Genomic DNA, 27,287 nt, shown 5'->3' with positions numbered 1-27,287 from the left:
AAAAACGTTTAGCCAATACTGATGCACAGTAATAAGTAAAAAAGAAAAAATGTCTACTGACAAACACAGGTAGCGATGAAGATAATTTATACAGAGAAGAAATCTCTTAAGGTAAAACAATTAAATCGCTAGACTGCTGGGATTCCCTTTACTTTTAATATGGTCCCTTAAACTTATATAAATCGTGCAGTCTTATACATGTAAACAATGCGAGGCACAATTATCAACAGGGAAAAGAAGAAAGAGAAAACGTTTGACAATACTGATGCACAGTAGTAAAGTGACAGGGAAAATGTCTACTAACAGGCAAAGGCAGTAGTGGTCATGAGGTATAGCGAGAGAAAGTCTCTCTTAGTAACACAAGTCAATCACTAAACTGCTTCAATTCCCTTAGCTTCTGCTAATAAACACCTTCGTGGGTGTTCTAACGCTAAATGGCTAAACTAAATACTGTTCCTATCCGTGGTATCGGACTCCAAACAAAAAATTAAATGATCAAAAGGAAAGGTTAACAACAATTAAACATAACGAAAAAAATGTGCAGAGAGGGATTTCCCTTGGTGCATATTGAGTGGTGCACGGTGAGAGGCAAAGTGCAGTGAGTGGGAATACCCCCCGTCTAAACCCGACGCGCGTTTCGGAGTCTGAAAACTCCTTCGTCAGGGGTGAAAGTTGCCGCCAGAACCCCCCCGGTATTTAAATGCATAATGGCCAATCACAGAGAAGGTGGTGTATTCGTCATCAGTGACGTAAAATTTTGACGTAAGCTTCATGTGGGTGGAGACTCATCGGCTGCTACGTCAATTGATTGGCACAGTCCCTCGGTCAGTGGGGATAGCTAAATGATATCGGTACACTAGTGTGTTACCGATTGGAAGATTAATCTAATAAAGGTTTGGTTCTTACTGGTAAGCCATTAGAATATATAGCGATCAGGAAATATCCCCAAAGAATGTAATACAATTACTACATCCTAAATATATTATATGGAAGATGGAAACATACAGTATAATACAGTTAATTATGTATGTTTTTGGATTATGGAGTGTCCTCTCATAATCTTATATGTGGTGTATATGGAGCAATCACTGGAAAGTAAAGATAATAATTTGTGGGGGAAATCCCCCTTAGTTCGTCAGTGAAGAATCCATAATACACTAAAAAAGGAACCATAATATAGAATGGTATTGATTAGATGGGGAGGGAGGCAGAAGGGGAGGAGATGGACGGTAACTACGGGACAAGTTAATGTCCCACAGATCAAATCATAATACAATAGTGTATGAAAAAAATAAAACAAAATCCCGTGAATTGATCAAAAAAATGTTATAATAAATAAAAATTATAATTAAGATAGATGAAATAGGCTATTTACAAATATACAGGATAAATAAGTATTTTGTCTGAAGAGACTTCTAGATAAAGGGGGAGTATGAAAAGCCCTCATTAAGACCTTTAGGAGACAGAGTTTTTAGGCGATAGATCCAATAGCATTCTCGTCTTTTTAGACGTTGGTCCCAGTTGCCTTTCCTCTGGTCCTGTTTGATTAATTCTATGCCTTGGAATTTGAGGGCATTGATGTCTCCATTGTGAACTGTTTTCACATGCCTGGAGACAGATGTTTCTATGTTTCTAGTTGTTTTGACTGAGTTTATGTGTTCTAGGATGCGTTTCTTAAATGGTCTGAAAGTTTTTCCCACGTACATCGCCTGGCATTGGCAGGTGATGAGATATATCACACCCTTCGAATTACAATTGAAGAAGGAGGGTGAGGAGAAATTTTCGGTATTAGAGCTATTGCTGAAATTTTTTGAGTTGGTGTTAATGTACCTACAGGCTTTGCACCTACCACATTTGTAGGTGCCTTTAATTTTTTGTGACAGCCAGTGAGTAGGTGGTTTATTCATTTGGAAGTGGCTATGTACCAAAATATCTTTCAAATTATTACCTCTTCTGGCTGTCAAGGAAGCATGAGAAGGGAGGACATCTCTAAGGTGTGTATCCTGTTTCAGGAGAGGCCAAAAGCAATTCATAATGGTTCTGACCTGGTCCCAGCCGGCATCGAAAGTGGCAATACACCTAAGTTGTTTCTGTTCACCATCTTTTGATATTGAGGGGACAGCTCCTTTCTCTCTTAATAGATCTTCCTGTTCAGTTAAGAGAGCCCTATGATATGCCCTCTTGAGGCATTTATTGGGGTACCATTTGGACCTGAACATTTGTCGCAGGTCTCTTGCTTGTGTTTTAAAATCTTCTAAGTCGGAACAGTTACGTCTCAGGCGTAAATACTGGCCCGTGGGTATTCCCCGTTTCTGTTGAATTGGGTGGTGGCTTTTCCAATTTAGAAGATTATTTGTCGCTGTACTCTTTCTGAACAGGTTAGTTTTGATGACCCCTTGTTGTAGTGGGGATACCATGAGGTCAAGGAAACTTAGGGATGGAGTGCCTATTTCTGCGGTAAATTTAAGATTCAATTCATTAGTGTTAAGGCTATGTGTGAATTGCCTAAACTGATCCCCTGACCCAGTCCATATAATTATAATGTCATCTATGTATCTTTTCCAGAGATGTATGTACTGGGTCAGGGGATTTAATGGGGGAGATGCGAATACCACTTTCTCCTCCCACCAACCCAGGTGCAGGTTGGCATATGAGGGCGCGCAAGATGTCCCCATAGCAGTCCCCTGCACCTGGTGGTAGTATACCCCATCGAAGAGGAAGAAGTTATGTGTTAGCACAAACCTTAGGAGGTCCAATACCAAATCGCTGTGTTTGTCTAGGGATGCCCCTCTCATCCTCAGAAAATGCTCTGTATGTTTTATCCCTATTGGGTGAGGTATTGAGCTATATAGAGACTCCACGTCCAAGCTGCAGATGGTGGCATTGTGTGGTAATTGAGTTTGAGTCAGGACTGCTAAGGTTTGTTTTGTGTCTCTTAAATATGACGGTAGCTGTGCAACCAGCGGTTTCATAATGTGGTCTAAATAGACGCTAACATTTTGGGTCAAATTGTTGTTGCCAGAGACAATGGGTCTGCCTGTCAGGATCTTCTGTTGCTTGTGGATCTTAGGTAGACTATAGAAAGTCGAGATGCGAGGGTTGTTAATTGCCATGTAATTATATTCATCCTTTAGAGATTAATTTGTCATCGAAGCCTTGTTGTAAAATGCTTCTTAATTTGTCTTCAAACATTTTGGAAGGGTCTTGTTTCAAGATTTTGTAGGTCGTTTGATCCGAGAGTAGTTTTTTGTTCATCTCTACGTATTTTAGAGTATCCAATATAACTATATTGCCTCCTTTATCGGAAGGCTTTATAGTTATTTGCTGATTATCCTTTAGTGTGTTCAATGCTTTATATTCCAATGCTGTTAGGTTTGAGTTTGGTTTGTAACTTATATCGTTAAATGGGATTTTTTCAATCTCCTCGCAAACCAACTCAACAAAAGTCTCTACATACTTTGAGTCTCCTAATTTCGGACAGTAATGGCTTTTGTTTTTGAGATTGGTCAAAGGGTATTTTGGTCCTACAGTATTATCACTTTCTTCTAATAAGTCTGCTAGGATCATAGCCATGCGATAATCTTTGAGGTCTAAACCTAAGTTTTTGGCTTTCTTTTCTTCATTTAGGAGAAAATTTTTGTGTAAGATGAGCTTTCTAGCGAAGAGATGAATGTCCTTAACCCAAGTAAATAACTTTTGTTTCTTTCCATGGAACCCCAGCCACACCTACTGTAGCTTTAACAGACACAGACTGCATTAAAAATTTGTTTAATTTTCAATCAGATGTTAAGTTGCCTTAGACGTAAAATGAACTTTACTCACACACCTGGAGGTTCTTGCAGGACATGAGAAATTATATATTAAACAGAATGTGCAATAAAGGCAGTTTAAACATCAGATCTCTTTTTACAGGAAGTATTTAGAAGGTCTGACATAGGCTGCATAAAGAAAGTGATTTAACCCCAAAATGGCAGATAATTGAGCCGTGAGACTGTATGGTATCATTTACACACCAAAACTGCTTCGTTAAGCCAAAGTTGCTTTTGTGCCTAGAGTGTCTATTTAAGTACAACCTGGAGTGGTAAGATAATCTTCACCCAGTGTGTTCACAGACTCTGAGCTGTAGTGGTTTTTGCTTAGAGCATCCCTTTAAATTATAGGGACACTATAGTCACCAGATCAACTACAGCTTAATGTAGTTGTTCTGGTGAGTATTCTGAGTTCCTGCAGGCTTTTTGCAGTAAACACTGCCTTTTCAGAGAAAAGGCAGTGTTTACATTACAGCCTAGTGATACTTCCACTAGCCACTCCACAGGTGGCTAATAGAGGTTCTTCCTGGGGCAGTGCTGCACACTGTGCATCACTGACATTAAGTGTCTCCACTCTCTGCATGGAGACACTGAAATTTCCTCATGAATCAATGCATCTCTGAGGAGATGCTGATTGGCCGGGGCTGTGTTTGGCATGTACTGTCTCTGCCCCTGATCTGCCTCCTTGACAATCTCAGCCTATCCAATGCTTCCCTATGGGAAAGCATTTTGATTGGCTGAGATCACCACTTCTGACGATGGCAGCCAGCAGCAGCAGACTGGGATAAAGGAACAATTTTACTATATTTAGGGGAGCTACATAGTGTTTCTTTTGTGGTTTTCTTAACACTATAGGTTCAGGAATGCAAGTTTGTGTTCCTGGCCCTAAAGTGTTCCCTTTATTTTATAGTTGTTCACATACCAGAATGTTTTTTGTGTTTTTTGTTGTTGTTTTTTTTTTGGGGGGGGGGGGGGGGGACACAAATATGGTACTACTATTACGATGGAAATCTAGTAATGCCCGTACACCCATAGCTCACTGGTATTTCTCCAGCTGTGGTTTTACTGCGATGACCATCTATATTATTTGTCTGAGCATACTGACTTGCAACCACAACCATATCTAGAAAGCTACTTGTTAGCTACACCTACTTCAAATTTGTTCAGTGCAACATTATTGCAAAGCTGAGTTATTCTGCAAAACTAAGGTGGCTGCTTTCAGTGGTAGTTTGGTTTTCCAATATGTAAAAAGAAAATAACTTTTGTAATCTCCTGCATACATTCAAGCTAGAATGGCAATGGGAGAAGTCTCGTTTAGGTTCTCATTTTATTGTTCTGATGAAATGTTGTAAAACATAGACTGTGTTTTCACATTTGCCAGGAAGTCTCCTAAATGTTTTGAGTGTATTAATACAAACATTTCAGCATTTTAACATTTTTCCTGGGATGTTGGGCCCTGATTCAAGTTATAACCCACTGTCAAGCAGACTGGCATCAACATTGCACATCAGAGTCCCATCAGTCCAAATCATGACACTGCAAGAGAAACGTCATCTGCATTTTTTTTTTCCAGTTCAATGTCCTGCACTGTACAGTAACCTATTTCTGAAGCTGAATTTGAATATTTTTTTTTTCCTGTTCATAAAAAAAGAGATTTGGTTGTGGAGCCTGTACAGCATCACCTGTTGGTTGCAATGATCTAGCAACGGCTGTATGCACTACCTGAATGGCAAGGATTGCTAATTTGCATTTTCAGGTAGATTCGCATATTGCTAATTATGCAGGCAGGAGAGATATTTTGTGTTAAATATTGTCTCCCCCACCCCCTTCTAAATATGTTATGTTCTAGTTTCCAGTATGTTTTCTGACATGTATTGGTTATTTGTATTTTATTAAGTGTGTCACAGTCAGCTTTATGTAAAACGTATGGGCTAGTCCCAAGTAAAATAAAGAATTGTATGTTCGTTCCTTTTTGGAACGGTGTCCTGTGTGGATTTTTAGGGATACCAATCATAGAAACATAGAATGTGACGGCAGATAAGAACCATATGGCCCATCTAGTCTGCCCAATTTTCTAAATACTTTCATTAGTCCCTGGCCTTATCTTATAGTTAGGATAGCCTTATGCCTATCCCACGCATGCTTAAACTCCTTTACTGTGTTAACCTCTACCACTTCTGGTTGAAGGCTATTCTATGCATCCACTACCCTCTCAGTAAAGTAATACTTCCTGATATTATTTTTAAACCTTTGTCCCTCTAATTTAAACTCTGTCCTCTTGTTGTGGTAGTTTTTCTTCTTTTAAATATAGTCTCCTCCTTTACTGTGTTGATTCCCTTTATGTATTTAAATGTTCCCATCATATCTCCCCTGTCTCGTCTTACCTCCAAGCTATACATGTTAAGATCCTTTAACCTTTCCTGGTAAGTTTTATCCTGCAATCCGTGAACCAGTTTAGTAGCCCTTCTCTGAACTCTCTCTAAGGTATCAATATCCTTCTGGAGATACGGTCTCCAGTACTGCGTACAATACTCCAAGTGAGGTCTCACCAGTGTTCTGTACAATGACATGAGCACTTCCCTCTTTCTACTGCTAATACCTCTCCCTATACAACCAAGCATTCTGCTAGCATTTCCTGCTGCTCTATTACATTGTCTGCCTACCTTTAAGTCATCAGAAATAATCACCCCTAAATCCCTTTCCTCGGATGTTGATGTTAGGACTCTATCAAATATTCTGTACTCTGCCCTTGGGTTTTTACATCCAAGATTCATTAACTTGCACTTATCCACATTAAATGCCAGTTGCCACAACTCTGACCATTTTTCTAGTTTACCTAAATCATTTGCCATTTGGCTTATCCCTCATGGAATAACCCTGTTGCATATCTTAGTATCATCAGCAAAAAGACATACCTTCCCATCAAGACCTTCTGCAATATCCCTTGTAAAAATAATAAAGAGAATGGGTCCAAGTCCAGATCCCTGAGGTACCCCACTGGTAACAAGACCATGCTTTGAATATACTCCATTGACTACAACCCTCTGTTGCCTGTCACTCAGCCACTGCCTTACCCATTCAACAATATTGAAATCCAAACTTAAAGATTGCAGTTTATTGATAAGCCTTCTATGTGCAACAGTGTCAAAAGCCTTACTAAAATCTTGGTAAGCAATGTCTACTGCACCACCCTGATCTATTATTTTAGTTACCCAATAAAAAAAAAAATAATAAGATTAGTTTGGCATGATCTCCCTGAAGTAAATCCATGTTGCCTCTGATCTTGAAATCCGTGTAATTTTCCTTTAACATGGTTTCAATCACTTTCCCCACTACTGAAGTAAGGCTTACTGGCCTATAGTTGCCCGACTCCTCCCTATTACCTTTCTTGTGAATGGGCACAACATTCGCTAACTTCCAATCTTCTGGGTCTACTCCTGTTATCAATGATTGGTTAAATCTGTTAATGGTTTTGTTAGTACACCACTAAGCTATTTTAATAACTTTGGGTGTATTCCATCAAGTCCCATTGACTTTATTTGTCTTTACTTTTGACAGTTGAAATAGAACCTCTTCCTCTGTAAACTCACGTGTAACAAATTATTAATTTGTCCTTTTTCCTAACTGAGGCCCCTTTCCTTCTTTTTCATCTGTAAATACTGAACAAAAATAGACCTTTATCTTCTACATACCTCCCTTCTTTTGTTTTTAATCTAACTAATCCTTGTTTTACTTTCCTTTTCTCATTTATGTATCTAAAAGATGTTTTGTCCCCTTTTTTTTTTATTGACTGTGCTATTTTCTCTTCTGTGTGTGATTTGGAAGCTCTTATAATTTGTTTAGCTCACAGAGTCTTCAGACCTATTGGCTGGCTGGCTGTATGATCCCTCTAGCCCAGGTATGTCGAACATGTGGCCCCCCAGATGTTGCTGAACTACAACTCCCATGATTATTTCAATGAAACAGATAGCCAGGGAATCATGAGAGTTGTAGTTCAGCAACATCTGGGGGGCCGCATGTTCGACATCCCTGCTCTAGCCAGTGGTGTATCCTGGTTTTGTGCTGCCCTAGGCAGGACAAAACTCAGGCGCTTTTTCAGCTCTTGGCACTTAATCTGCCAAGAGCCAATATCAGCACTGTACTTTAACACATGCGCGAGAGTACAGCTTTGAGGTCTATGGAGGATCCTGTGAGACCCTCCATAGAAAAAGGTTAATTTCCCTACAGTCGTGACAGCTGTTATAAAATACAAGCTTGACATTTTTTTCAAGTAGAGGAAAATTGCTGTTCCTTTTTTGTTTCTGTATATATTTTAACTGGGTTGGAATTTCAGTGAAATGGGAGTATTTGTAATAGGGAAGTAACAGCAGCTTTAACGTCAACCTGTCACCTGAGAGAACAGGTGTCCAAATATTCTGAGGAATGTTAGACCAACTGTATAATCTTAGAACACCAATTCACTGAACGTTGAAAATGTCTATATATAGTAGTAGACTATAAGTGGTATTCTGCAGGTTGCTTGTCAATGTATCACCTTTCACTGATGTGTATTTGGTAAATTGCATTGGGAAATATATGTGAGAGATTTAGAGTTTCAAAGATTTACCAGGACTGTTTAAGGGGTTTATCAGGAAACCAAAACAAAATTTTAATTTTGGTTGAAAGTTGTCAAACTGGAAATATTTGTAATCTCCGTTAAATTTCCTGCTTAACTGTTTGGTACGAAAATGTACATTTCCCTTGTTCTCTACCTTTCTTAGTATCATGAACAAACTTATTTGTATCTGTTTAGAAAAGTAAACCATTAACAGGACAATGTTATGTTACACTGTTTTTGCAGAATAAATTGTGGATATATATATATATATATATATATATATATATATATATATCTATATCTCTTCAAAAGCAGTGTATTTATTTTGTTATAATGTATGGATGCTGGTGTGCGCATGCATCTATGTCAGATTAAAGGTGCATTGTTTCACAAAATTTGTGCTTCTAGCAAAAAAAGAGATCTTGTTAGAAAATGATGCTAATTGTGCTTATTTTACTGCTCTATAAAAAAAGGGGTGGGGAAAAAAACAATTTAATGTTAAATTGGAAAAATATAGATAGCCGCGCATAGATTAGTACAACGTGTATTATTACATAAAAGTAAAATATAATGTGCCAAGATTATATTTTGTGTTTCCAAAATAATACATGTTGCACTATTATTTTTCTGTTTATTTTTGAGATACTTGACAGTGTCTAACTCGAACAGAGAATTCTATTGACATATGTATCTTATGTGATTCCACAAAAGGGTTATAATCTATCTAGGCGCGGCTATCTATATTTTTCCGATTTACTTCCACTTGTTCACAAGGTTTGGGGGAATCCTTTTGAAGACTGCCTGCTGCCTTTTTATTGGAGTATATAGTGAGCACCTTCTTTTTTTGTATTTTGTATTCGTACGATTTCATTTTAAGAAATGGGACAGTGTGTTACAGTTGTGCATTTTTGTTTACGATATGAACCTAGAATTTTTTTTTAATTTTTTTTTTTGCTGTAGTCACTCTTTGTTGCCTCTGCACTGGCTCTACTCGTTTATCTCTCCATTCCCACAAAATATGAATTGCCTGCTCTTTTATATTGAATGCCACTTGCAATCACATCTCAAAAACAAACAAAAAGTCAATAAATTAGTAAACCAGCAAATTTAATAATGGAAAATGTACAAATAAATAATATCTTTGAGAATTGTAATAGCAATATATTTTAAAGCCTTTGTGATACTTTTTTTTTCTCTCCAGATTACACAGCCCTGGTATGTGTAATGTCTGTATTAAAGATGAAGAGCAAGGTCCTTTGTTCCCACTCACTTGTTAAAGTGTCAGAAATAAATGGTTTCTTTTATTTAAAAAAACAAACAAACCTGGTAAACTGGTTTGGCTTTGGGTTATTGATTTCCCCAGTATCTGTTTTAGTCATTTAAAGTGATGTATTTTTATTTTATTTTGTTTTTGTTTTGTTTTTTTACAGCCATTTTATTTCAGATTTGTTCTTTGTGTTCTGTTTATATGGTCACAATATTACTTTATGTAGCTTATTAATGTATTAATTCCCTAGTGTTTCCTTTTAGATATTTTTTATGCAAATTGTCTAGTTCTGTTGGAGCATGGTTTTTTTTTTGTTGTTTTTTTTTTTTTACTCCTAAAGGGCAGCTATCATAGCCTGTTTTAATTTGCAATTTTTTTAAATGTATTTTATATAACCTGGTTTTAAATGAACACTGAAAGCACCATAAGCACTACAGCTTGTTATAATGTTTATGGTGCCAGGAGTGCCCTAAAAACTTATCTTGGTGACCATCCAGTCTACTTCTGCAGGAAAAGCCAAATAAAACATGGCCGATCCAGGACTTTGCCCATTGTTTGAGAGAGAGCGCTCCATTGATACTTTCGGTCAGTGAGCTTAGAGTCGCATGGCCTTGTTTAGCTTTGTTGAGCTATCCGGATTCTCCTAAAGGAGGAGATTGGACAACTACTTTAGGTTTTCACTACATCCCTGGGATGGTGTCGGAGTACTTTTGGTATCATATTATAGTATAGTGGCATGTTCATTTAAAATTGTTTATGATTTACGTTTTGATGTATTACTTTATTAGCATTTCCTAAATAGAATATTACCTAGATATTTTTGAGTAAATCAGCTGCTAGGATTTTCTTTAAATGTGACATTCTTTACTGATCTCACTACTAACAATAGGCATTATAGTACGCAAACACATTGTGTGTCCTTTCTTCTCACAGGCTCCTAGAAGCAGATTCTAAGTCATTGCGCAGTGTTACAGGATCCTGCAGGACCAGTGTCACCTCCCCGGGACCACCACCTCTGGACCAGGACAGCTGGGAACTGTGGGGGCGCATTGTTACTCACTGGGAGGAATGGACAAGGAGGAAAGAGAAGCTCCTGAAGGTATTTAACAAAAACCTATGGTCTCTGGATTGTGAAAATCTTGTGTTTTTCAGAACTGAACGTCATATGACAACACGCCATTATGCAGACTATCAACCCTTTTCCTCACACTGCATTGTAATGAAGTAAAGTAACTTCAGAAACATTTAGAATTTGTTATACGTCAAAATACACTGAAATCTCTTACATTTTAAAGGATGTTCTGGAGAGTGTGTTTCATATCACATTTAACTTCTACCTTGTGCAATTTGTTAAAACATGGTCAGTACGATTACCTGCTTTTCATATATACTGTTTTCTTGTGGCAGTATTCATGGTTTCTTGCTTCCCTTTTGAAATAAACTCACACTTCCAGAAAGCGGAGAGATAATCTAATAATTATATCACAAAGAAGAACATAAATCATCCATTCGTCAAACATCAATATCTCTAAAGATTCCGTACACCATTGCTAAGTCTTCCAAACTTCACTTTATTGATCAGGAACTGGGTTACATAACCCTTCATTAGCCTGCACAGTTGTGATTTGTTGTCTGTGTGCCCCCTGCTAATCCTGAGAGGAACAGGTCACACCATGCATTGCAGAGAATTACACAATATACTGCAGAGCTTCATCATAGCTGGAATCCTGGCTCTAGCTACAAGTATCATTGTTTTAATGCATCATACATACAATTGTTTTGCTATACCCATGTATAGCGACTCTTTTCCTCTGCAAGGTCATTTAAACCTCCAGATATTCGTCTCTGAGACTGTGCGGCTGTGATGCTGAAATTGGGTCATGCAGCAGGCTACAGTAGAGTGTTTTCAGAGCTTTAATATGGACCTGACCCGTAGTACTCTGTGAAGAAGATATCTTGCTATGATTTACTAACATTTGTTGTCTTCATTCATGTACATGCCTTTTTACATGCAACACCATGAATTAGCTCTGATTACACTTTTTATTATTATTGATCTGTGTAGACCTCCAATATATTGCACAGTGCAGCAAATGACTGTGTTTGCTACTAGTAGTGATCGCTCACCTGTCAGTTGTTTCAAACAGTATTTCTTATTCTCATGCGTCACTTGGTAGTTTTCATAGTGGAGCATTTTCATCTTCCAGCAACTTGTTGGCACAGGAAGTGAATTCCAAATTTATGGGCGAAGTAGAAGTGACTTTTTTTCTAGTTTGGCTGTTTTGGCCTTCCATTTGAATTTCACTTTGAATTCTCACTTTAGCAAATACCATGATAGTATCTATGAGATGCCATTCTTCAGGGCAAGCCAAAACACTCTTGCATTGACAAACATGCTGATGATGACTTTCCCAAACTGCTTGTAAGTATAAATTCCCCTGGTATTGATAGAACATCCAGGGGTTTTCTGGCTGTTGAACACTAATGTGAGCATGTTGGGATATGCATTACATTGGTGCTACGCCAGAGGGCTTGGTATCTATGGAGTTTCACGCAACAATGTGTCAAACTGCCACCCACTTTGAAGTCCTATTCCTGTCTATATAAAATTGCACGTAAACATTGTGGCTGCTTACACCGTGTTGTACAAGTTGTCTCTTTACTGTTTATATAAAGTGTGTGTGTGTGTGTGTGTGTGTATGTGTATCACATATATAAACATACATGCATACGAGTATTGGAAAGCATAGGTCTATACATAGTACTTTGTATATTGATATACCGTATATACTCGAGTATAAGCCGACCCGAATATAAGCCGAGGCCCCTAATTTTACCCCAAAAAACTGGGAAAACCTATTGACTCGAGTATAAGACTAGGGTGGGAAATGCAGCGGCTACTGGTAAATTTCTAAATAAAATTAGATCCTAAAAAAATATATGAATTGAATATTTATTTACAGTGTGTGTATATGAGTGCAGCGTGTGTATATGAGTGCAGCGTGTGTGTAGTAGTGCAGTGTGTGTAGTAGTGCAGTGTGTATGAGTGCAGTGTGTATGAGTGCAGTGTGTATGAATGCAGTGTGTGTATGAATGCAGTGTGTGTATGAATGCAGTGTGTGTATGAATGCAGTGTGTGTATGAGTGCAGTGTGTATGAGTGCAGTGTGTATGAGTGCAGTGTGTGTATGAGTGCAGTGTGTGTATGAGTGCAGTGTGTGTATGAGTGCAGTGTGTGTATGAGTGCAGTGTGTGTATGAGTGCAGTGTGTGTATGAGTGCAGTGTGTATGAGTGCAGTGTGTATGAGTGCAGTGTGTATGAGTGCAGTGTGTATGAGTGCAGTGTGTATGAGTGCAGTGTGTATGAGTGCAGTGTGTATGAGTGCAGTGTGTATGAGTGCAGTGTGTATGAGTGCAGTGTGTATGAGTGCAGTGTGTATGAGTGCAGTGTGTATGAGTGCAGTGTGTATGAGTGCAGTGTGTATGAGTGCAGTGTGTATGAGTGCAGTGTGTATGAGTGCAGTGTGTATGAGTGCAGTGTGTGTATGAATGCAGTGTGTGTATGAATGCAGTGTGTGTATGAATGCAGTGTGTGTATGAATGCAGTGTGTGTGTGTGTGTTGAAGAGCCTTGGTGGGGGGTGGGCAATTTTATTATTTTTTTAAAAAATATATTTTAATTTTTTTTATTTATTATTTCTTATTATTTAATTTAATTAACTTTTTTATTTTATTATTATTCGTTTTTTTTTTCGTCACCCCTCCCTGCTTGATTCATGGCAGGGAGGGGGCTCCTTCCCTGGTGGTCCAGCATTGGCAGTTCAGTGGGGGGAGAAGGGGGCTGTCAGAGCTGTACTTACCTTTCCTGCAGCTCTTATCAGCTCTCTTCTCCTCCTCTGCGCCGTCCGTGCAGCTCTTCTGTCAGCTCCCAGTGTAAATCTCGCGAGAGCCGCGGCTCTCGCGAGATTTACACTGGGAGCTGACCGAGGTGCTGAACGGACGGCACAGAGGAGAAGGGAGCTGACAGGAGCTGCAAGAAAGGTAAGTACAGCTCTGCCAGCCCCAGTCTGTATTATGGCAATGCAAATTGCCATAATACAGACTATTGACTCGAGTATAAGCCGAGTTGGGGTTTTTCAGCACAAAAAATGTGCTGAAAAACTCGGCTTATACTCGAGTATATACGGTAATAAACATGTCATTGGAATGCAATTTAAAATGTTGATACATATGACAGAACAGTAAGATAATGCTGGGGGAGTGTTCATATAAAGTGTTGGTAGTGGGACAGGAAACCCAAATCAATTATTAGTCCTCTATTCTTGAAAAGTCCCTAGTGGACTGAAACGTCGACACTATGTAATCAACTTTTGAAGCTTGAATAAATGGCACATTTTTGGCAACAGTATTTGAGTCCTGTGAGTGCACTTCCAACAAGGTATTATATATATTATATATAATTATATATACATTTTAAATTGCATTCCAATGACATGTTTATTATATCAATATACAAAGTACTATGTATAGATCTATGCTTTCCAATACTCTTATGCATGTATGTTTATATATGTGACTGTGCATTATATTTGTGTATATGAGTTCATGTGCATGTATGTATGTGATTATGTATATGTACATGTGTTTATGCGTTCGCATATACATATTTGTGTGTGTGTGTGTGTATGTATAAAGTGTACCATCTTCTGCACTGTCTGTTTTTCTTCTCCCTCTCCCCCCTCACTCTGCTCTTAAGAAAGATATTTATGACCCTCTGCAAAAATGGTGTATTTTCTAACAAACCTGTGTCTTATCTGCACTCAAGTAGCTTTAACCCCTATATCACAACTCGACACTTTGAATTCTATGTGTCGTCTTGCTCAGAAATGCTTCAGACTTGAGAAAGGGGGTTTCTCCCGAAAGCTTGTCATTAAAAAATTCTGTTAGTCCAATAAAAAAGGTATTACAAGATACAAATTGTATCTGTTTTTTACATCTACATCACTGGACTAATACGGCTACAATCTCTACTTGAAATAAATAATATAATAATATTTTTTTATTTTTTTCATTCTGTGAGCACTGTTTACTGTGAACACGTGTGTCAGTGTAAAAAATAAAATACAAATATTTTCATCATGGCAAAGGTTGCACTTCACATTTTAAATTGCACTTTTTTTGTGTGTGACATTTCTCCTCTCTGCAGGAGTTGATTCGAAAAGGTATCCCATATCACTTTAGGGCCATGGTATGGCAGATGCTGTGTAACGCATCAGACATGCCCGTGAAGAAGCAGTATGCAGATCTCCTGAGAATGTCTTCTCCTTGTGAAAAGCTCATCCGCAGAGATATTGCACGGACCTACCCCGAGCATGACTTTTTCAGAGGACAGGACAGTATGGGGCAAGAGGGATTGTTCAATGTGATGAAGGTAAGCACGTTGGAAGGGTATCACTTATTTTTATACGGAAAAGGACCTGAAGGTTGCAAATTATTTCTGCACAGCTATACTTGAGACTTGTCTGTAAAAAAGAAGACTGCACTTGAAATGAAGTCCATGTCCAAAGCGGTGATGCTTTAAATTAATTAATAATGTCATGTACTAAACATAAAAAGTGGCAGGTATGAGAAAATATACAATTGGAGAAAAGCTATACGAGTTTCACCTCTTAACATGCTACCTCAGCAGCCATCTCTCAACAGATGCCCTCTGCTGGTAAATGGGTACTTAGTAGAAATGGTTAGTGTGCACAGTCTTGCGGCAATTTGTTTGGGAATGGGAAGGGATATTGAAGCAGAAAATAAGAATGGATTTAGGTTATATAAACCTATTTGAAACTTTCCCAGATATATAGTGAGAGAGAACAAAATGGGATATAAGTTGTCTGTTTAAGGAGTTATGTAGTAACACGACAAAAATGTTGTCATCATACACATGGTTAGGCTATGCTAATGCTGTTCTGATGTGGAGCAGCAATTAACTGAATAGATTGAAAGTGGGTGTGCAAGACCTTTTTTAAATTTTTTTGTTTGTTTGTTTTTCTTTCCTACTAGGCATATTCTTTAATAGACCGAGAAGTAGGATACTGTCAGGGCAGTGCCTTCATCGTGGGCCTACTTCTAATGCAGGTGAGGTATTTTCTGGTACATCTGGTTCACTTCTGTTTTGTTTTGTGTAATTTCTTCCTTATTTGTTTTCTGTCCTCATGTAGATGCCAGAAGAGGAGGCCTTCTGTGTGTTTGTTCGGCTCATGCAAGAGTACCGACTGAGGGAACTCTTCAAACCGAGCATGGCTGAGCTGGGCCTGTGTATATACCAGCTGGAGTACATGTTGCAGGTATGCTGTAATTATATTGATCATATCTTATTGTACACTCAGATGCCGTTTTACAGTGGACTATATTTTTGCTCCATAATCCTAGGGCTACATTTCCTTCCTACTGTTCGAGCATGTTTTCCCAACCGCTTCTAAAATTAAGCGCAGACCTCCATGCACTTATGTTCACACATGCTCTAAGCCTATACTTCGAAAAGCTCTGCTATTCATGGATAATGGTACTACTGTCACTGTGTGTGAAGTAGGGTGGATACAAATGGTTTTTTTAAATTAAAAAACATATATATATATATTTAAATTAAATTTCATTCACTAAAATTCTTTTTTAGGAATATATATGTAAAAAATGTTTTTCTATTTTAGATGCATTCATGTCCAAATGGTTTTCAGCTGTAGCATGAGCCTGTCTATGCAATGTTTACATATTTGGTAAATGAATTCCATTAATCCAAGTTAATTCTGCAGAGGTAACTTGCAAATGTTTTAATCAAAAAAAAAAAAAAAAAGATTTTAAAATAAACATATAAAGACTTTAATACCATTGTTCTTCTGTAAATCTATTTACAAACAATGAACACCTTTAATTTAAGCTGTTCTCAAACATTAGTGAATTGATTTTAAATTCAAATCCACCCTGTTATGAAACATGTCCATTATTCGTAGCCTCTGTGGTTGTTTTTTGTTTTTTTCTGAAGCTATGGCATTTGGTAGCTCATTTCTGGAAATATTCTAGCAAATCATATACCTTTGAGATCTAGTAAGTAGTGCTAAAACTTGATACAGAGAATAGATAAAATGCTAGGTATGATAAATAAAAGTGGGTGGGAAGTATTAAGTAGAACGTTAAGCATTATTTAAACAAAGAACTAGTCCATATTTAATGCTAATGAAGCCCTGAGTAAATCTCTACAGGAGTGAATAATGTTACTATTTTGTGGTTTTTGTTTTGTTTTTTTTGTTTTGGTAAACATGTATTTTTTTTTTTTCTTTCTTTCAATTTCAGGACCAACTTCCTGAATTAAACCTTCACTTTCGCTCCCACTGCTTCCATACCTCTATGTATGCCTCTTCCTGGTTTCTAACCTTGTTCCTCACTACGTTCCCTCTGCCTGTGGCCACCCGTGTTTTTGATATTTTCATATATGAGGTGAGTGACCAATTTATTAAACTTGGTGAACAGCTTTGATGGATGTGTTATGGGTCATTTATCCCATTTGTCTTACAAATGTAAGTGTCCGGTTTATTACCAGAGCTGTCAGCTGAACATATCAGGAATACTGCTGCTAATGTGGCAAACTATTAATTAGAAGTTACATTCATAAAATAAACAATGCTTCTCCCCAATATTATGTTAAACTGCAATGTGATATCAAGGAGGTGGCTGTGTATCCCTCTTCTTAAGCTTTCAGGAACTTTGCAACTTTGCTTCACTGTGTACCAAATGGACCCTGCATTTAAACAGATTTTGCTCTCATTCTGCTCCTCTATTATTTCCTAGAAAACGAATAGGATCCAATGAACTACATTATCCTGAAATACTGTGTTCACTGTGGGCAGCAAATGCTTATTCTGCAATAAGATCTGTCTTACTTGTAGTGACTTTTTTTGTTTTTGTTTTAGGGGTTGGAGGTCATATTTCGTGTTGGTATGGCACTGCTTACCGTGAACCAAACTGAACTTATGCAGTTAGACATGGAGGGCATGTCCCAGGTAAACTTCCTTTCATTCATTGCCCTGATAAGCAGTGGAAAGATTGAAAAACGTTATAAGTCATTGTTTTGTTTTTTATTATCCTTACTTAAGTGATTTTGTTTGTTGTAAATTCACAAGAAAGAGGGTAATTATATAGTTGCTTGTCTGAATTAAGCTTTTTATTCTTACATTATAGAGTCTGGCATCCCATAATACCCACTTCAAGAAATTTAAGTGATTATGGAGCCTGGAGTCCATGGCTGCCCGGTCCTACATCACTACTAAATTGTCGCTCACTCATTAGTAGAGATTCTTGGTCACCTGCAGCCTGGCATCCATTGATTAAATTGCAGAGATGAAGCTTGCTCCACTTCAGACTATGCAAAGGGTAGTGGGCAGTGACAGACTGAGTGCATCAGCTAATCTCTATGGCAATCACTGGCCCAATCCCTGGTATGAGTTGGCATACCGCAAGGTATAAGCATAGCTCTGCGTCTGCCATGCTATTGGAGGCTGTCCTCCAGGCTGATCAAAATCTCTGCTAAATGATGAGTAAACAGAGTAGTAGTGATGCCAGACCTGGTGTCCATGGACTCCAATCCGTTGAAGTGGTATGGTGCCTACAGTGTTCCTTTAAATGCTTAGGCAGTCTTTTCTGCTATTACAATAGGAAAGCCTTTCAAACTAATTCACTATCGCTCACTTGCAATGGGTCTATGTGCATGTATTTCCTTCCACAATGCCAAGTCAAGGATCTCTCGACACCTTTCACTAGACTGTGAGCCTTGCATGATGGGATGTCTTGTGTCGCATTACAATGAAATACATGCCCACTAATCAAGTAGGAAGTAAACTTCAGGAATTTGTATCTTGAAATCTGTAATTTTTCTTTACATTTTCCTAGCATGATGTATAGGTTAACCCCTTAAGGACCAAACTTCTGGAATAAAAGGGAATCATGACATGTCACACGTCATGTGTCCTTAAGGGGTTAAAGGAGATTTGCCTTCAGTACATTTGTATAGAACCGGTCCACTTCAGAGGCTATCTAATATAATTCTATATCAAACCTAATTGTGTGTCTTTTAACCCATGGAATATATTCATTATCTGTCTATCACTTAAATGATTAAAACAGTAGTTTCCTTGTGGGAATTCACATTCACTAAAACACAATGAAAAGTCTTGTGTATGTGCTATGAAGGGGTATGTATGTGCTCTTTAATGCCTCAGTGTATGAATTCTTTTTCTGTTGTCAATATGTATTATTTAAACACTGGCTTTATTGTTATAGTAATGACTCAGTGACATTGGATCACTCCACTGACTGAATACTATTGATATTCAGCAGAAGACAAAATACAGTACTTTTTCAGAGCAAGGTTCCTTGATTGTGTGCAGACACACGGGTTCAATGTGCTGGCATTCTTGATCTTTGGATTGATATTGGATAGAAAGGGTTTATCCTTTTTACACAGAACTTTTTGTGGTGTGAACTTTAGTACACGACAATCTCCTCAATGTTGTAAAGAACTAAAAATGGGTCAATAGCCATGGAAACATGTGGGACGAACAAGTTGTTGTTGGGGTTTTTCTGTTTTTTTTCTTAGTCTTTGGGTTCTAAAAGAGGTTATTGGTCCTGATTACAGTAAGGTTTATTTATTTAGAGGATGAGATCAAAATCGCCTTAACATATTCTATTGCAGGCCTGAATCCACAGAGGGTTGTGGTTACCCAGTGTTTGGTGTCAATGAAGAATTAGGTGATTACATGAGCCAGTTCTTAGTTCCATTCTTATACTCTAGGTTGCCCAAAAGGTAGATCACCAGGTGTTTTAAAACTACAGTTTCCATGGGCGTTGTAGTTTTACAACATCTGGGATCTACCTTTTTGGGCACCGTTACTCTAGGATATTTCTTTCTTTCATCTGCATATAAGTGTCTGTGTTCATGCTCAAATGGGGCACGTCATTACTCCGCAATCAAACACAAACCGAATAGTCCCGACTTTTCCTTTAATTGACCATATAGAATACTAGCATTAACAAACCGAAAACATTTTAAAGAGTTTGAGCTCCCTTGGTTTTGACAAAGTTTAGGTTATGTTATTTTACAGAGCACTTTTGTTTTTTGAATGGAATAAATATGTATGTTCGTTTTGACTTTAATATTTTTTTTTTTTTTAGTATTTCCAGAAAGTAATCCCACACCAGTTTGACAGCTGTCCAGACAAACTGATTCTTAAAGCTTATCAAGTCAAATACAACCCAAAGAAAATGAAAAGGTACGAATGACTCCCTTTTTATGAGGAAACCCGTTCAAACTAAATTAGCGGGAGAATTGACATACATTTACTATTCCATTTTCTAAAATGTGTTTTCGAATAAAGATGTTCTCAGGAATTGAGTTGGTAAAGTGTGGCAGATGGAAATGAGAGGCAGATTTCCAAAACAGTGGCTCAAACTATGTTTGTTTTTAAATATTGGATTTTTTTTTTTCTTTCTACAGGCTAGAAAAAGAATATGCTGCGATTAAAAGCAAAGAAATGGAGGAACAAATTGAAATTAAGGTGCGCTCTTCTATTTTCAGATTGTGGTGAATATCCTAGAACCAAGACACATGAACTAGAATATTAGGGCTAGCGAGCCATATACCTTAACAGACTGAGGTAGAATCTGATGATATGTTTTCTCAATACAGAGACTAGATTTTACTTTAAATTATTTTAGCGGGAATGAAGTTGGCTAGTTTCTGGCTTGGGATCCATACCCATCCCACTTCACTGTCAGTCCCTCTCTGGCTACCAGGAGGCTTCCAGATGGTACTTTGTCTTTCCTACCACTGCTGGGTAGCCTGCTACTCTGTAGTGATTATATCTCTACTGAGAGAATGAAGGGGGGTATTTTTCTAATATACTTGAAGTGCTAAGGATATTCACAAACCTTAACCTTGACTGAATGTAGTGAGTCAGAGAATTGCCTTTGTAGGTAGACAAAACGGTATTTAAACTTAACATTTTTTAATGGTAAACATTTGCCAGCCAGCCACACAAAATCCTGGGTTGTACCCTCTTGTTTTCCAGATCGTGTTGTTTGATTGGAGATCTCATCCTATAATGGCATACCCCAGTTTCCAGTTCAATGTTCTTATTTAAATGTTCACCCGGTTATTTATTTCAGTATTTCAGCCTAAAAGTGGCGCTTCACTTGAGAGCTCTCTTTCTGGCGCCCCCCTCGGTGCAAATTTGTTGCTTATCCAACATGAGGAATTAAGCAACCAGGAGAGACTGGGGGCATCTTAAATACATCATAAAAGTTGTCAGGGCAACAGTAGGATGTACCTGGACCTCAGGAAACCAAATATATTGCAAGCACGTGTGGGGAAACCCAGGATTTTAATCCTGCAAAGTCCAACTGGATTTTAAAACTGTCCAAAATTAAAATGAAGAAGCCCATAATGTTTGTTTTAAAGGGGCACTCTAGTTTGACACTGAACACTGCTGTTTGGATGTATTAACATATATGTAATTGTGTGCTCCCATGTTTCCTTTACATGGCTATCTGTCTGAATATTGGACAATTCTTATCTATCTTCTTACAATGCAGCGGCTACGGACAGAAAACAGACTTTTAAAGCAGCGCATTGAAACACTAGAAAAGGTAAGAAATTGCTGTCATTCTAACATCATGAAACATTTCTAGATTTGTTAATCCCTACCACACAGAATATGGTTAAGCCATATTCCTCTTTTTTTTCCTAATCTTTCCTTGTTGGATCATTAAACATGGCTGCACTTTTAAGGATCTGGTGCCAATTACCCATAATATGCCCTTAACTCTTAGCATGGAAGGTTACAAAAACAAAATTATCTCATACTAACATCCATGAACTACTTGTCTAAAGATGGCCATTTTTAATTCTCCTCTAGTGATGCCTTTCAATTAGAACGTTGAATGTTGGTTGTTGCTCATAATAAATGGGCAGAATGATGTTTATAGAAGAATCTGCAGCTGTCTAACTCTGTCCTGCTTCTTGTAGTGCGGTGGTGGTTACCTCTTTCTTTCTCTCTCCCTCTTCTCAAATCTTTTTTTCTTTCCTTCACTTTTATCAATCCCTCTTTCCCTGTTCCCCATGTGTTTTCTCTCATCCCGTTTCTTGCTCATCTCTCCTTCCTTTCCACCTTTATTTCCATCATCTTTGGCTCCCCCCCCCCTCCCCCTCTCCCTTTCTCTTCTGTTCTCTGTGGACTATCGTCTGCGATCTGATAGGAAAGTGCGGCCTTAGCGGACAGGCTGATACAGGTACAGTTACCTCTCATTTCCTTTTTCCCTTCACTTGCGTAGAAATACAGATGATTGGAAAATATTTGGGGGGAAACTAGTTTGGGAATAAGCATGATGTATATAAGAGCATGAAATTCGAAATTAAAAGGGTGTGATTAGGTTGTTTGGATACAGGGAATTGTGCATAAGAATATGCTATCCATGCAGCAGTCATGGTAAGACATTTATATCTTAAACCACGTGCACCTTTTATTAATACAGTGGTAGAAAAGATGTGCAAACCCACTAAATTATACATGGGGAGTTTATAAGAAGGAAACAGCTGCATTATATCGAACTATGGTGTATTCTGTGAGGGACTTCAATATGAGGGATTGCTGAAGTCTTGTGCCTTGCTGGGGCTTAAAATGCATCTTTCTCTTGGCTAGATTCTAGCAGCAGGGACTATCAGGAGAGGTGAAAGGAATAAGCAACATGGCATTTATTTAAGGAGAGTGAAAGGTAGAGCAGGTCCTCTCTTCAGTTGTTTTCTCCATGTATCTTTTCAGATTAGATGTATTTGTGCAACATTCTTTATTCAGAGTACCTAGCTAGGAAAATATATCTGTCCTTTGTGATACTTTGTTGGGCTGAAAAGACGAATCTACAAGTTGATGAGCAAAATTTGGTGAGGGATGGTTGGTGACTAATTCCCTTTTGAGGAATAATGATGGATGCCATTTTGTTTTCTGGTTTCCCTTCACACAGGGTCAGGTGACCCGTGCCCAGGAGGCAGAAGAGAACTACGTTATAAAGCGGGAGCTTGCTGTGGTTAAACAACAATACTACACAGCTGCTGAGAACCTGCAGAGCGCTCAAGGCCTTATCCGGCAGTTACAGGACAAGCAGGTATGGATGACAGAAAAGACTATTCACGCAATGTCCTGTTTGTCACCATTCTGAACAGTTTATCATTTCAGCATCATATGAATATTACAAATGAAAACCGTTTTTTTTTTTGTTTTTGTTTTTTTTATTAAATGGTAAACTCTATAGAGCACTTTACTGTCTACTGCTAAATATATTGCTGTTTTTGTTTTCTGTATATTTTGATTTGAGATAGGAATTATTTTGCCTCACTCGAATAGAGTTCAGGGCATATCAGGAAAACCTGCACAACTAATTATTTAATTTCCTGATCCATTCTAACTTCTACATTGATGCAGTCAATCCACCAAAGGAGAGAAGCAAATTGTTATATGCTGGCATACACATAAGGAAGAATTTGAATATATTTTCTCATGGAAACATACTAAACTTGAAAATTAAGCATTTCCTTAAGAGATACATCCAGTTTTACTAAAGGTTGATCAGAACCTCAAAATGTCTTGACAAACACCACATTTTTGTGAATTGCAAAAATTGCTCAGCAGTGACTATAGCGGAGTTGAAGAATTTTTCTGAATCTGCTTCTTTTACCTACATTTTGAAATTCAGTTTTCAATTCTCTATAACTCTGTGTTTTGTGTCATTTAAGAATATTACCAAAGCTGCGACTTAGGTTTTGTTTTTTTCCCGGTTATAAACAGATTTTGATACATGGTAAGATACAGTTTTTTTTTGGGTGAAATAATATTTTGCCTCTCTATATTAGGTAGTGATATGCGACTGTCAGCTCATCAATTTTCTTATATATGTACTTTGCTAAAATGACAAATAAAAAAAACTAAATTTGGATTGGACATGACACAGATTTACCCTTTAATAATGTTGGGAAATATTTGTATTTTCAGTATTTAACCACCCACATGTCCGTGGAGAGGCTGCTTTAATTTATTTTTGTTGTATGTAGATTCCTCATATTATTTTAAAAAAATTAACGTAAGCCTTCATTGTGTTTCATTTATTGATCAATGTAATACCAATGTGGGGAAAATGTCGTGTTCATCTGAAAAAGGGAAACAAGTTGTGTGAAAGGCAAACAGTCTAGAACGTTCTTTAAATTTTAATATTTTGCTTCCACAAAAGAGGTCCAAGTTATTGTGAAGCCTTAGTGGCTTTTCAAAGAGCCAGGTACAAATTTCTCTTCAAGGTAGGTTACTTAAAATATTCAGGGGTTATTATTCAGTCATCTCCATCTTACAGAGTGACCCACGGGTAACAGAGGAGCTGGTGCATCATCTGGAATCTGAGCTTGAACAGTCGCGGCTCAGGGAAGCAGAGACTCTGGGAGCCCTTAAAGAGATGCAGGAGAAGGTGGTGGAGCTAGAGAAGGTATGAAGCTATTCCTAGCTTATTTTTTTTTTAATTATTTTTTTTGTAATTAAGATGCTTCTTGAAATGTTTGCTTGGCAAGGTAAAAGCCAGGCATTAGAATCAAATCTCCCAACAGAAAAGGCGGCAACAAGTAATTAAATAACTTGCCAAGTTCTCCCATTAGTGGAATCCCTGAAATACAGTTCCATGTTCGTCTTATGCAGTAGAAGAAAGAAAGAGGCAAGAAAAACTGGATGGGCGGTAAAGGGCTGAGTTGGGGAAAAATGGAAATGTATGTCCTAGCAGCAATGTATCTTGCAGATCTATGCCACCAAAAGGTCCAGGGGGAAGTCCAGCAAATAGTCTCTGTCCATGGGGTCCAGATTTTGAGAAAGTGTAACAGAATCTCATTGATGGGTCATACCATAATGAATGCAAGGGATATGTTCCTATTGAATCTTACCTGTGAAATTGGATAGTGTTCATAACACAATGACTGGGATTATGGTTAATTAATCTCCTTCCTCCTACAGAGGAGCAGCGCTCTTCCTGATGAGAGTAATATTGCCATGCTCCAGGAAGAGGTCCAATCTATGCGGAAGAGAGAAGCCCACGCTCTTCAGGTTATGCGAGAAGGGCAAAAACAAGTGACAGAGCTGAGTGACAAGTGGCAGGTGAGTTGCACTTTTAATATAATCTCATCCACTTATTATAGCCTTGTTCATTATTACATTCTCTGTTAGTGTTTTTGCTTTGTGTGTGACCAACCTTTTCATTCCAAAGTTATATGTATTTATTCTTAAGATGCCAATAGCAGTCTGTAGCAGATCCCGGGTATCCTTACTAGTTACCTCCGCTAGATTCTCCCTTCAGCTGGTACAGTAAGGCTTCAGTGATTTATAATTCCATTCCCCAGACAACAGATGGTACATTATGCTCAGAATAATAACTGATTTTATTGCACACAATGCAGCATTTTATGCAAAGACCCACAGCATGGGATCTCCATTCATTACATCACAGAGCCCTCCATGGCATCTCTGTGTCTGGGAGATAATTGTGTCAAAGCTTGCCAAATTAATTATCTCCCAGATACAGAGAGCCTATACCGGGTTTGTTTTTGTTTTGTTTTTTCCCATGTAAAACATCCCCGAACACAGACATGTCAAAGTTTACACGGACTGGTTGAACAGTCTAGGCCGTAAACCATTCCAGACGTTTGAAGTCATATGCCAGTGTTTTGAAGGGGTCTCTGGTGTGCCAAGTGGCACGGGGGCTCCCTTGGCTCGTAGGTAGCGATTTGTTCCCTGTGCTTAACTGTCCCTCCAAAAAGCACTCTAATTGGACGTTGGGAAAGGGGGGAAATCCATGATGAAATGAAACCATGATGGGCAGAAGTTCCAGGGGAAACAGACACATCCCGCTGAAGTGTTCAGGAAGTTCCGACTCATGGTATTAGCTGGAACAGAGAGAGACACTTGCTGGATCAATATGGAGGGGAGGTGGACACCGGGAGCCAGGCGATTGTTATAAACTTTAACAATTTTTTAATGGTGTGCTTGGTGGCATTTGCCACACAGTCCTTAAAGCAAACCTGTAATTTCTTGTTTTCCTAATCTTTATAAAAATCTTTTGTGTTGAAATTTTATTTACATTCCAGCGCAGTTAAAATATATGCATGAGATAAAGTAGGGACTGGATGTGGATTTCTGGCAAATTGTGGCAAAGGGCACAGCTTCAAGCAACTTCCACCCAGCCATGGGTACTGAAATAACGTGCATGATAGATCTGAATGCAGGGCAATTTTGTTTGGGTACACAAGTATTCGAATGAAACAGAACAGCACACACTAAATAGAATAAAATAATCCAGGAGATGACAGAAAACAGAGAAAAGCATTGTTGTCTTTGCAACATTTATTTTATAAGTTATGTTACTATCCACCACTCGTCCTCACCAACATTTCTATTATACAATGATTTACTTATTCAGTAAGTGCCACCTCCATTTGATTTGGAAAGTCCCGTTACTTTAAATAACTTTGTGTACACATGGCAACTTTGTGAACATCGAAATCTTTTCATGAATTTATTTCTATCTCTTCAGCTGCCTTTTTCCATTTGCTGTTTTCTACTCTATGTAATGTTTACAGTATTTCCTTAGGATGACAGTTGTAACCAATTAGTATTCCTTCTATTACTCTGCCTTCCAGATTGGAATATTTGCACATGAATATAGGCATAGACTTAAAAAGAAAAAAAAAATACAATCCCCCCATTTTTTCATGTTTTTGTTTGATTTGGGTTTTTCCCCTCATATCACAATTTTTTTAAAATCTCTCACTATTTCTATTTATTTCTGCTTCACAGTCACTGTCTTCCCGTGGTGGAAGCATCTGGAAGGATTCTCCGCGTAAGACCCCAGCAGGAGAGTTGCATGATGAGGTGATGTCAAGTCGTTTGCGAGAGGTCCAGGCTCAAAGCGAGACCCGTGAACTTCGACAGAGAGTACTCGTCTTGGAGAGTCAGGTTAACAGAATGTTTCCACAGTTTCATTGCTTTTGCTACCAAACTAATTGGCTTAGCCTTTTTTGTATAAGGCAAATTAAAAAAAATAAGATTTTTTTTGCCAAATCTAACAATTATAAAAACTAAATATACAACTGTGCTAGATACATTGGCTTGTTAAAACAGGTTTTGTAAAATGATTTGTATGCTTCTTATTAAACTAATTCTGAAGATATGAGTCCACTTGGAAAAATCCGAGTAAGTAGTAAAACAATGGTTTTAAGAAGTGGAGAATGTGTGAATGGCTTTGTAAGTCAGGACAAGAAGTTAAAATCTTCTTCTCAATGAGATTGTGAGGCTGTGAGTAGGTTTACAAAGTGTAGCACCATAACCGGAGTGATGGTTGACTTGTGACAACAATTTCTAAAGATCGAGTCTGTTCAGTGTCTGTAAGATTGGATAGAAAGTTAAACAGATTTACAAAAAAAAAAAAAGATTGGATAGAAAGTTTGCAGTTTTTGAAACCGGAGATGATGATTATGATGATTAAATATATCAGAGT

General features: G+C 38.0%; 1 protein-coding gene across 5 annotated transcripts in view; it reads left to right on the top strand.

The window, feature by feature from the left end:
- The window catches only part of EVI5L (ecotropic viral integration site 5 like), a 41,528-nt gene that overhangs the window by 7,514 nt on the left and 6,727 nt on the right, over nucleotides 1-27,287 (top strand). For 3 of the 5 annotated variants that reach the window (XM_063449252.1, XM_063449251.1, XM_063449250.1), the window contains exons 3-16: nucleotides 10,607-10,772; nucleotides 14,878-15,102; nucleotides 15,726-15,800; nucleotides 15,884-16,009; nucleotides 17,013-17,156; nucleotides 17,630-17,719; nucleotides 19,887-19,984; nucleotides 20,209-20,269; nucleotides 21,306-21,359; nucleotides 21,969-22,001; nucleotides 22,731-22,871; nucleotides 24,108-24,236; nucleotides 24,752-24,892; nucleotides 26,588-26,746. In XM_063449252.1, coding sequence (XP_063305322.1) covers nucleotides 10,607-10,772; nucleotides 14,878-15,102; nucleotides 15,726-15,800; nucleotides 15,884-16,009; nucleotides 17,013-17,156; nucleotides 17,630-17,719; nucleotides 19,887-19,984; nucleotides 20,209-20,269; nucleotides 21,306-21,359; nucleotides 21,969-22,001; nucleotides 22,731-22,871; nucleotides 24,108-24,236; nucleotides 24,752-24,892; nucleotides 26,588-26,746 — 1,642 coding nt within the window. The remainder of the gene's footprint in view (nucleotides 1-10,606; nucleotides 10,773-14,877; nucleotides 15,103-15,725; nucleotides 15,801-15,883; nucleotides 16,010-17,012; nucleotides 17,157-17,629; nucleotides 17,720-19,886; nucleotides 19,985-20,208; nucleotides 20,270-21,305; nucleotides 21,360-21,968; nucleotides 22,002-22,730; nucleotides 22,872-24,107; nucleotides 24,237-24,751; nucleotides 24,893-26,587; nucleotides 26,747-27,287) is intronic. The other 2 variants (XM_063449254.1, XM_063449253.1) reach the window with 1 other exon arrangement.

This window comes from Pelobates fuscus, chromosome 3 (genome assembly GCF_036172605.1).
Source record: "Pelobates fuscus isolate aPelFus1 chromosome 3, aPelFus1.pri, whole genome shotgun sequence".
NCBI classification, from domain to species: domain Eukaryota; kingdom Metazoa; phylum Chordata; class Amphibia; order Anura; family Pelobatidae; genus Pelobates; species Pelobates fuscus.
Note: the sequence above shows the minus strand (reverse complement) of the source record. Positions and strands in the feature narration are given on the sequence as shown.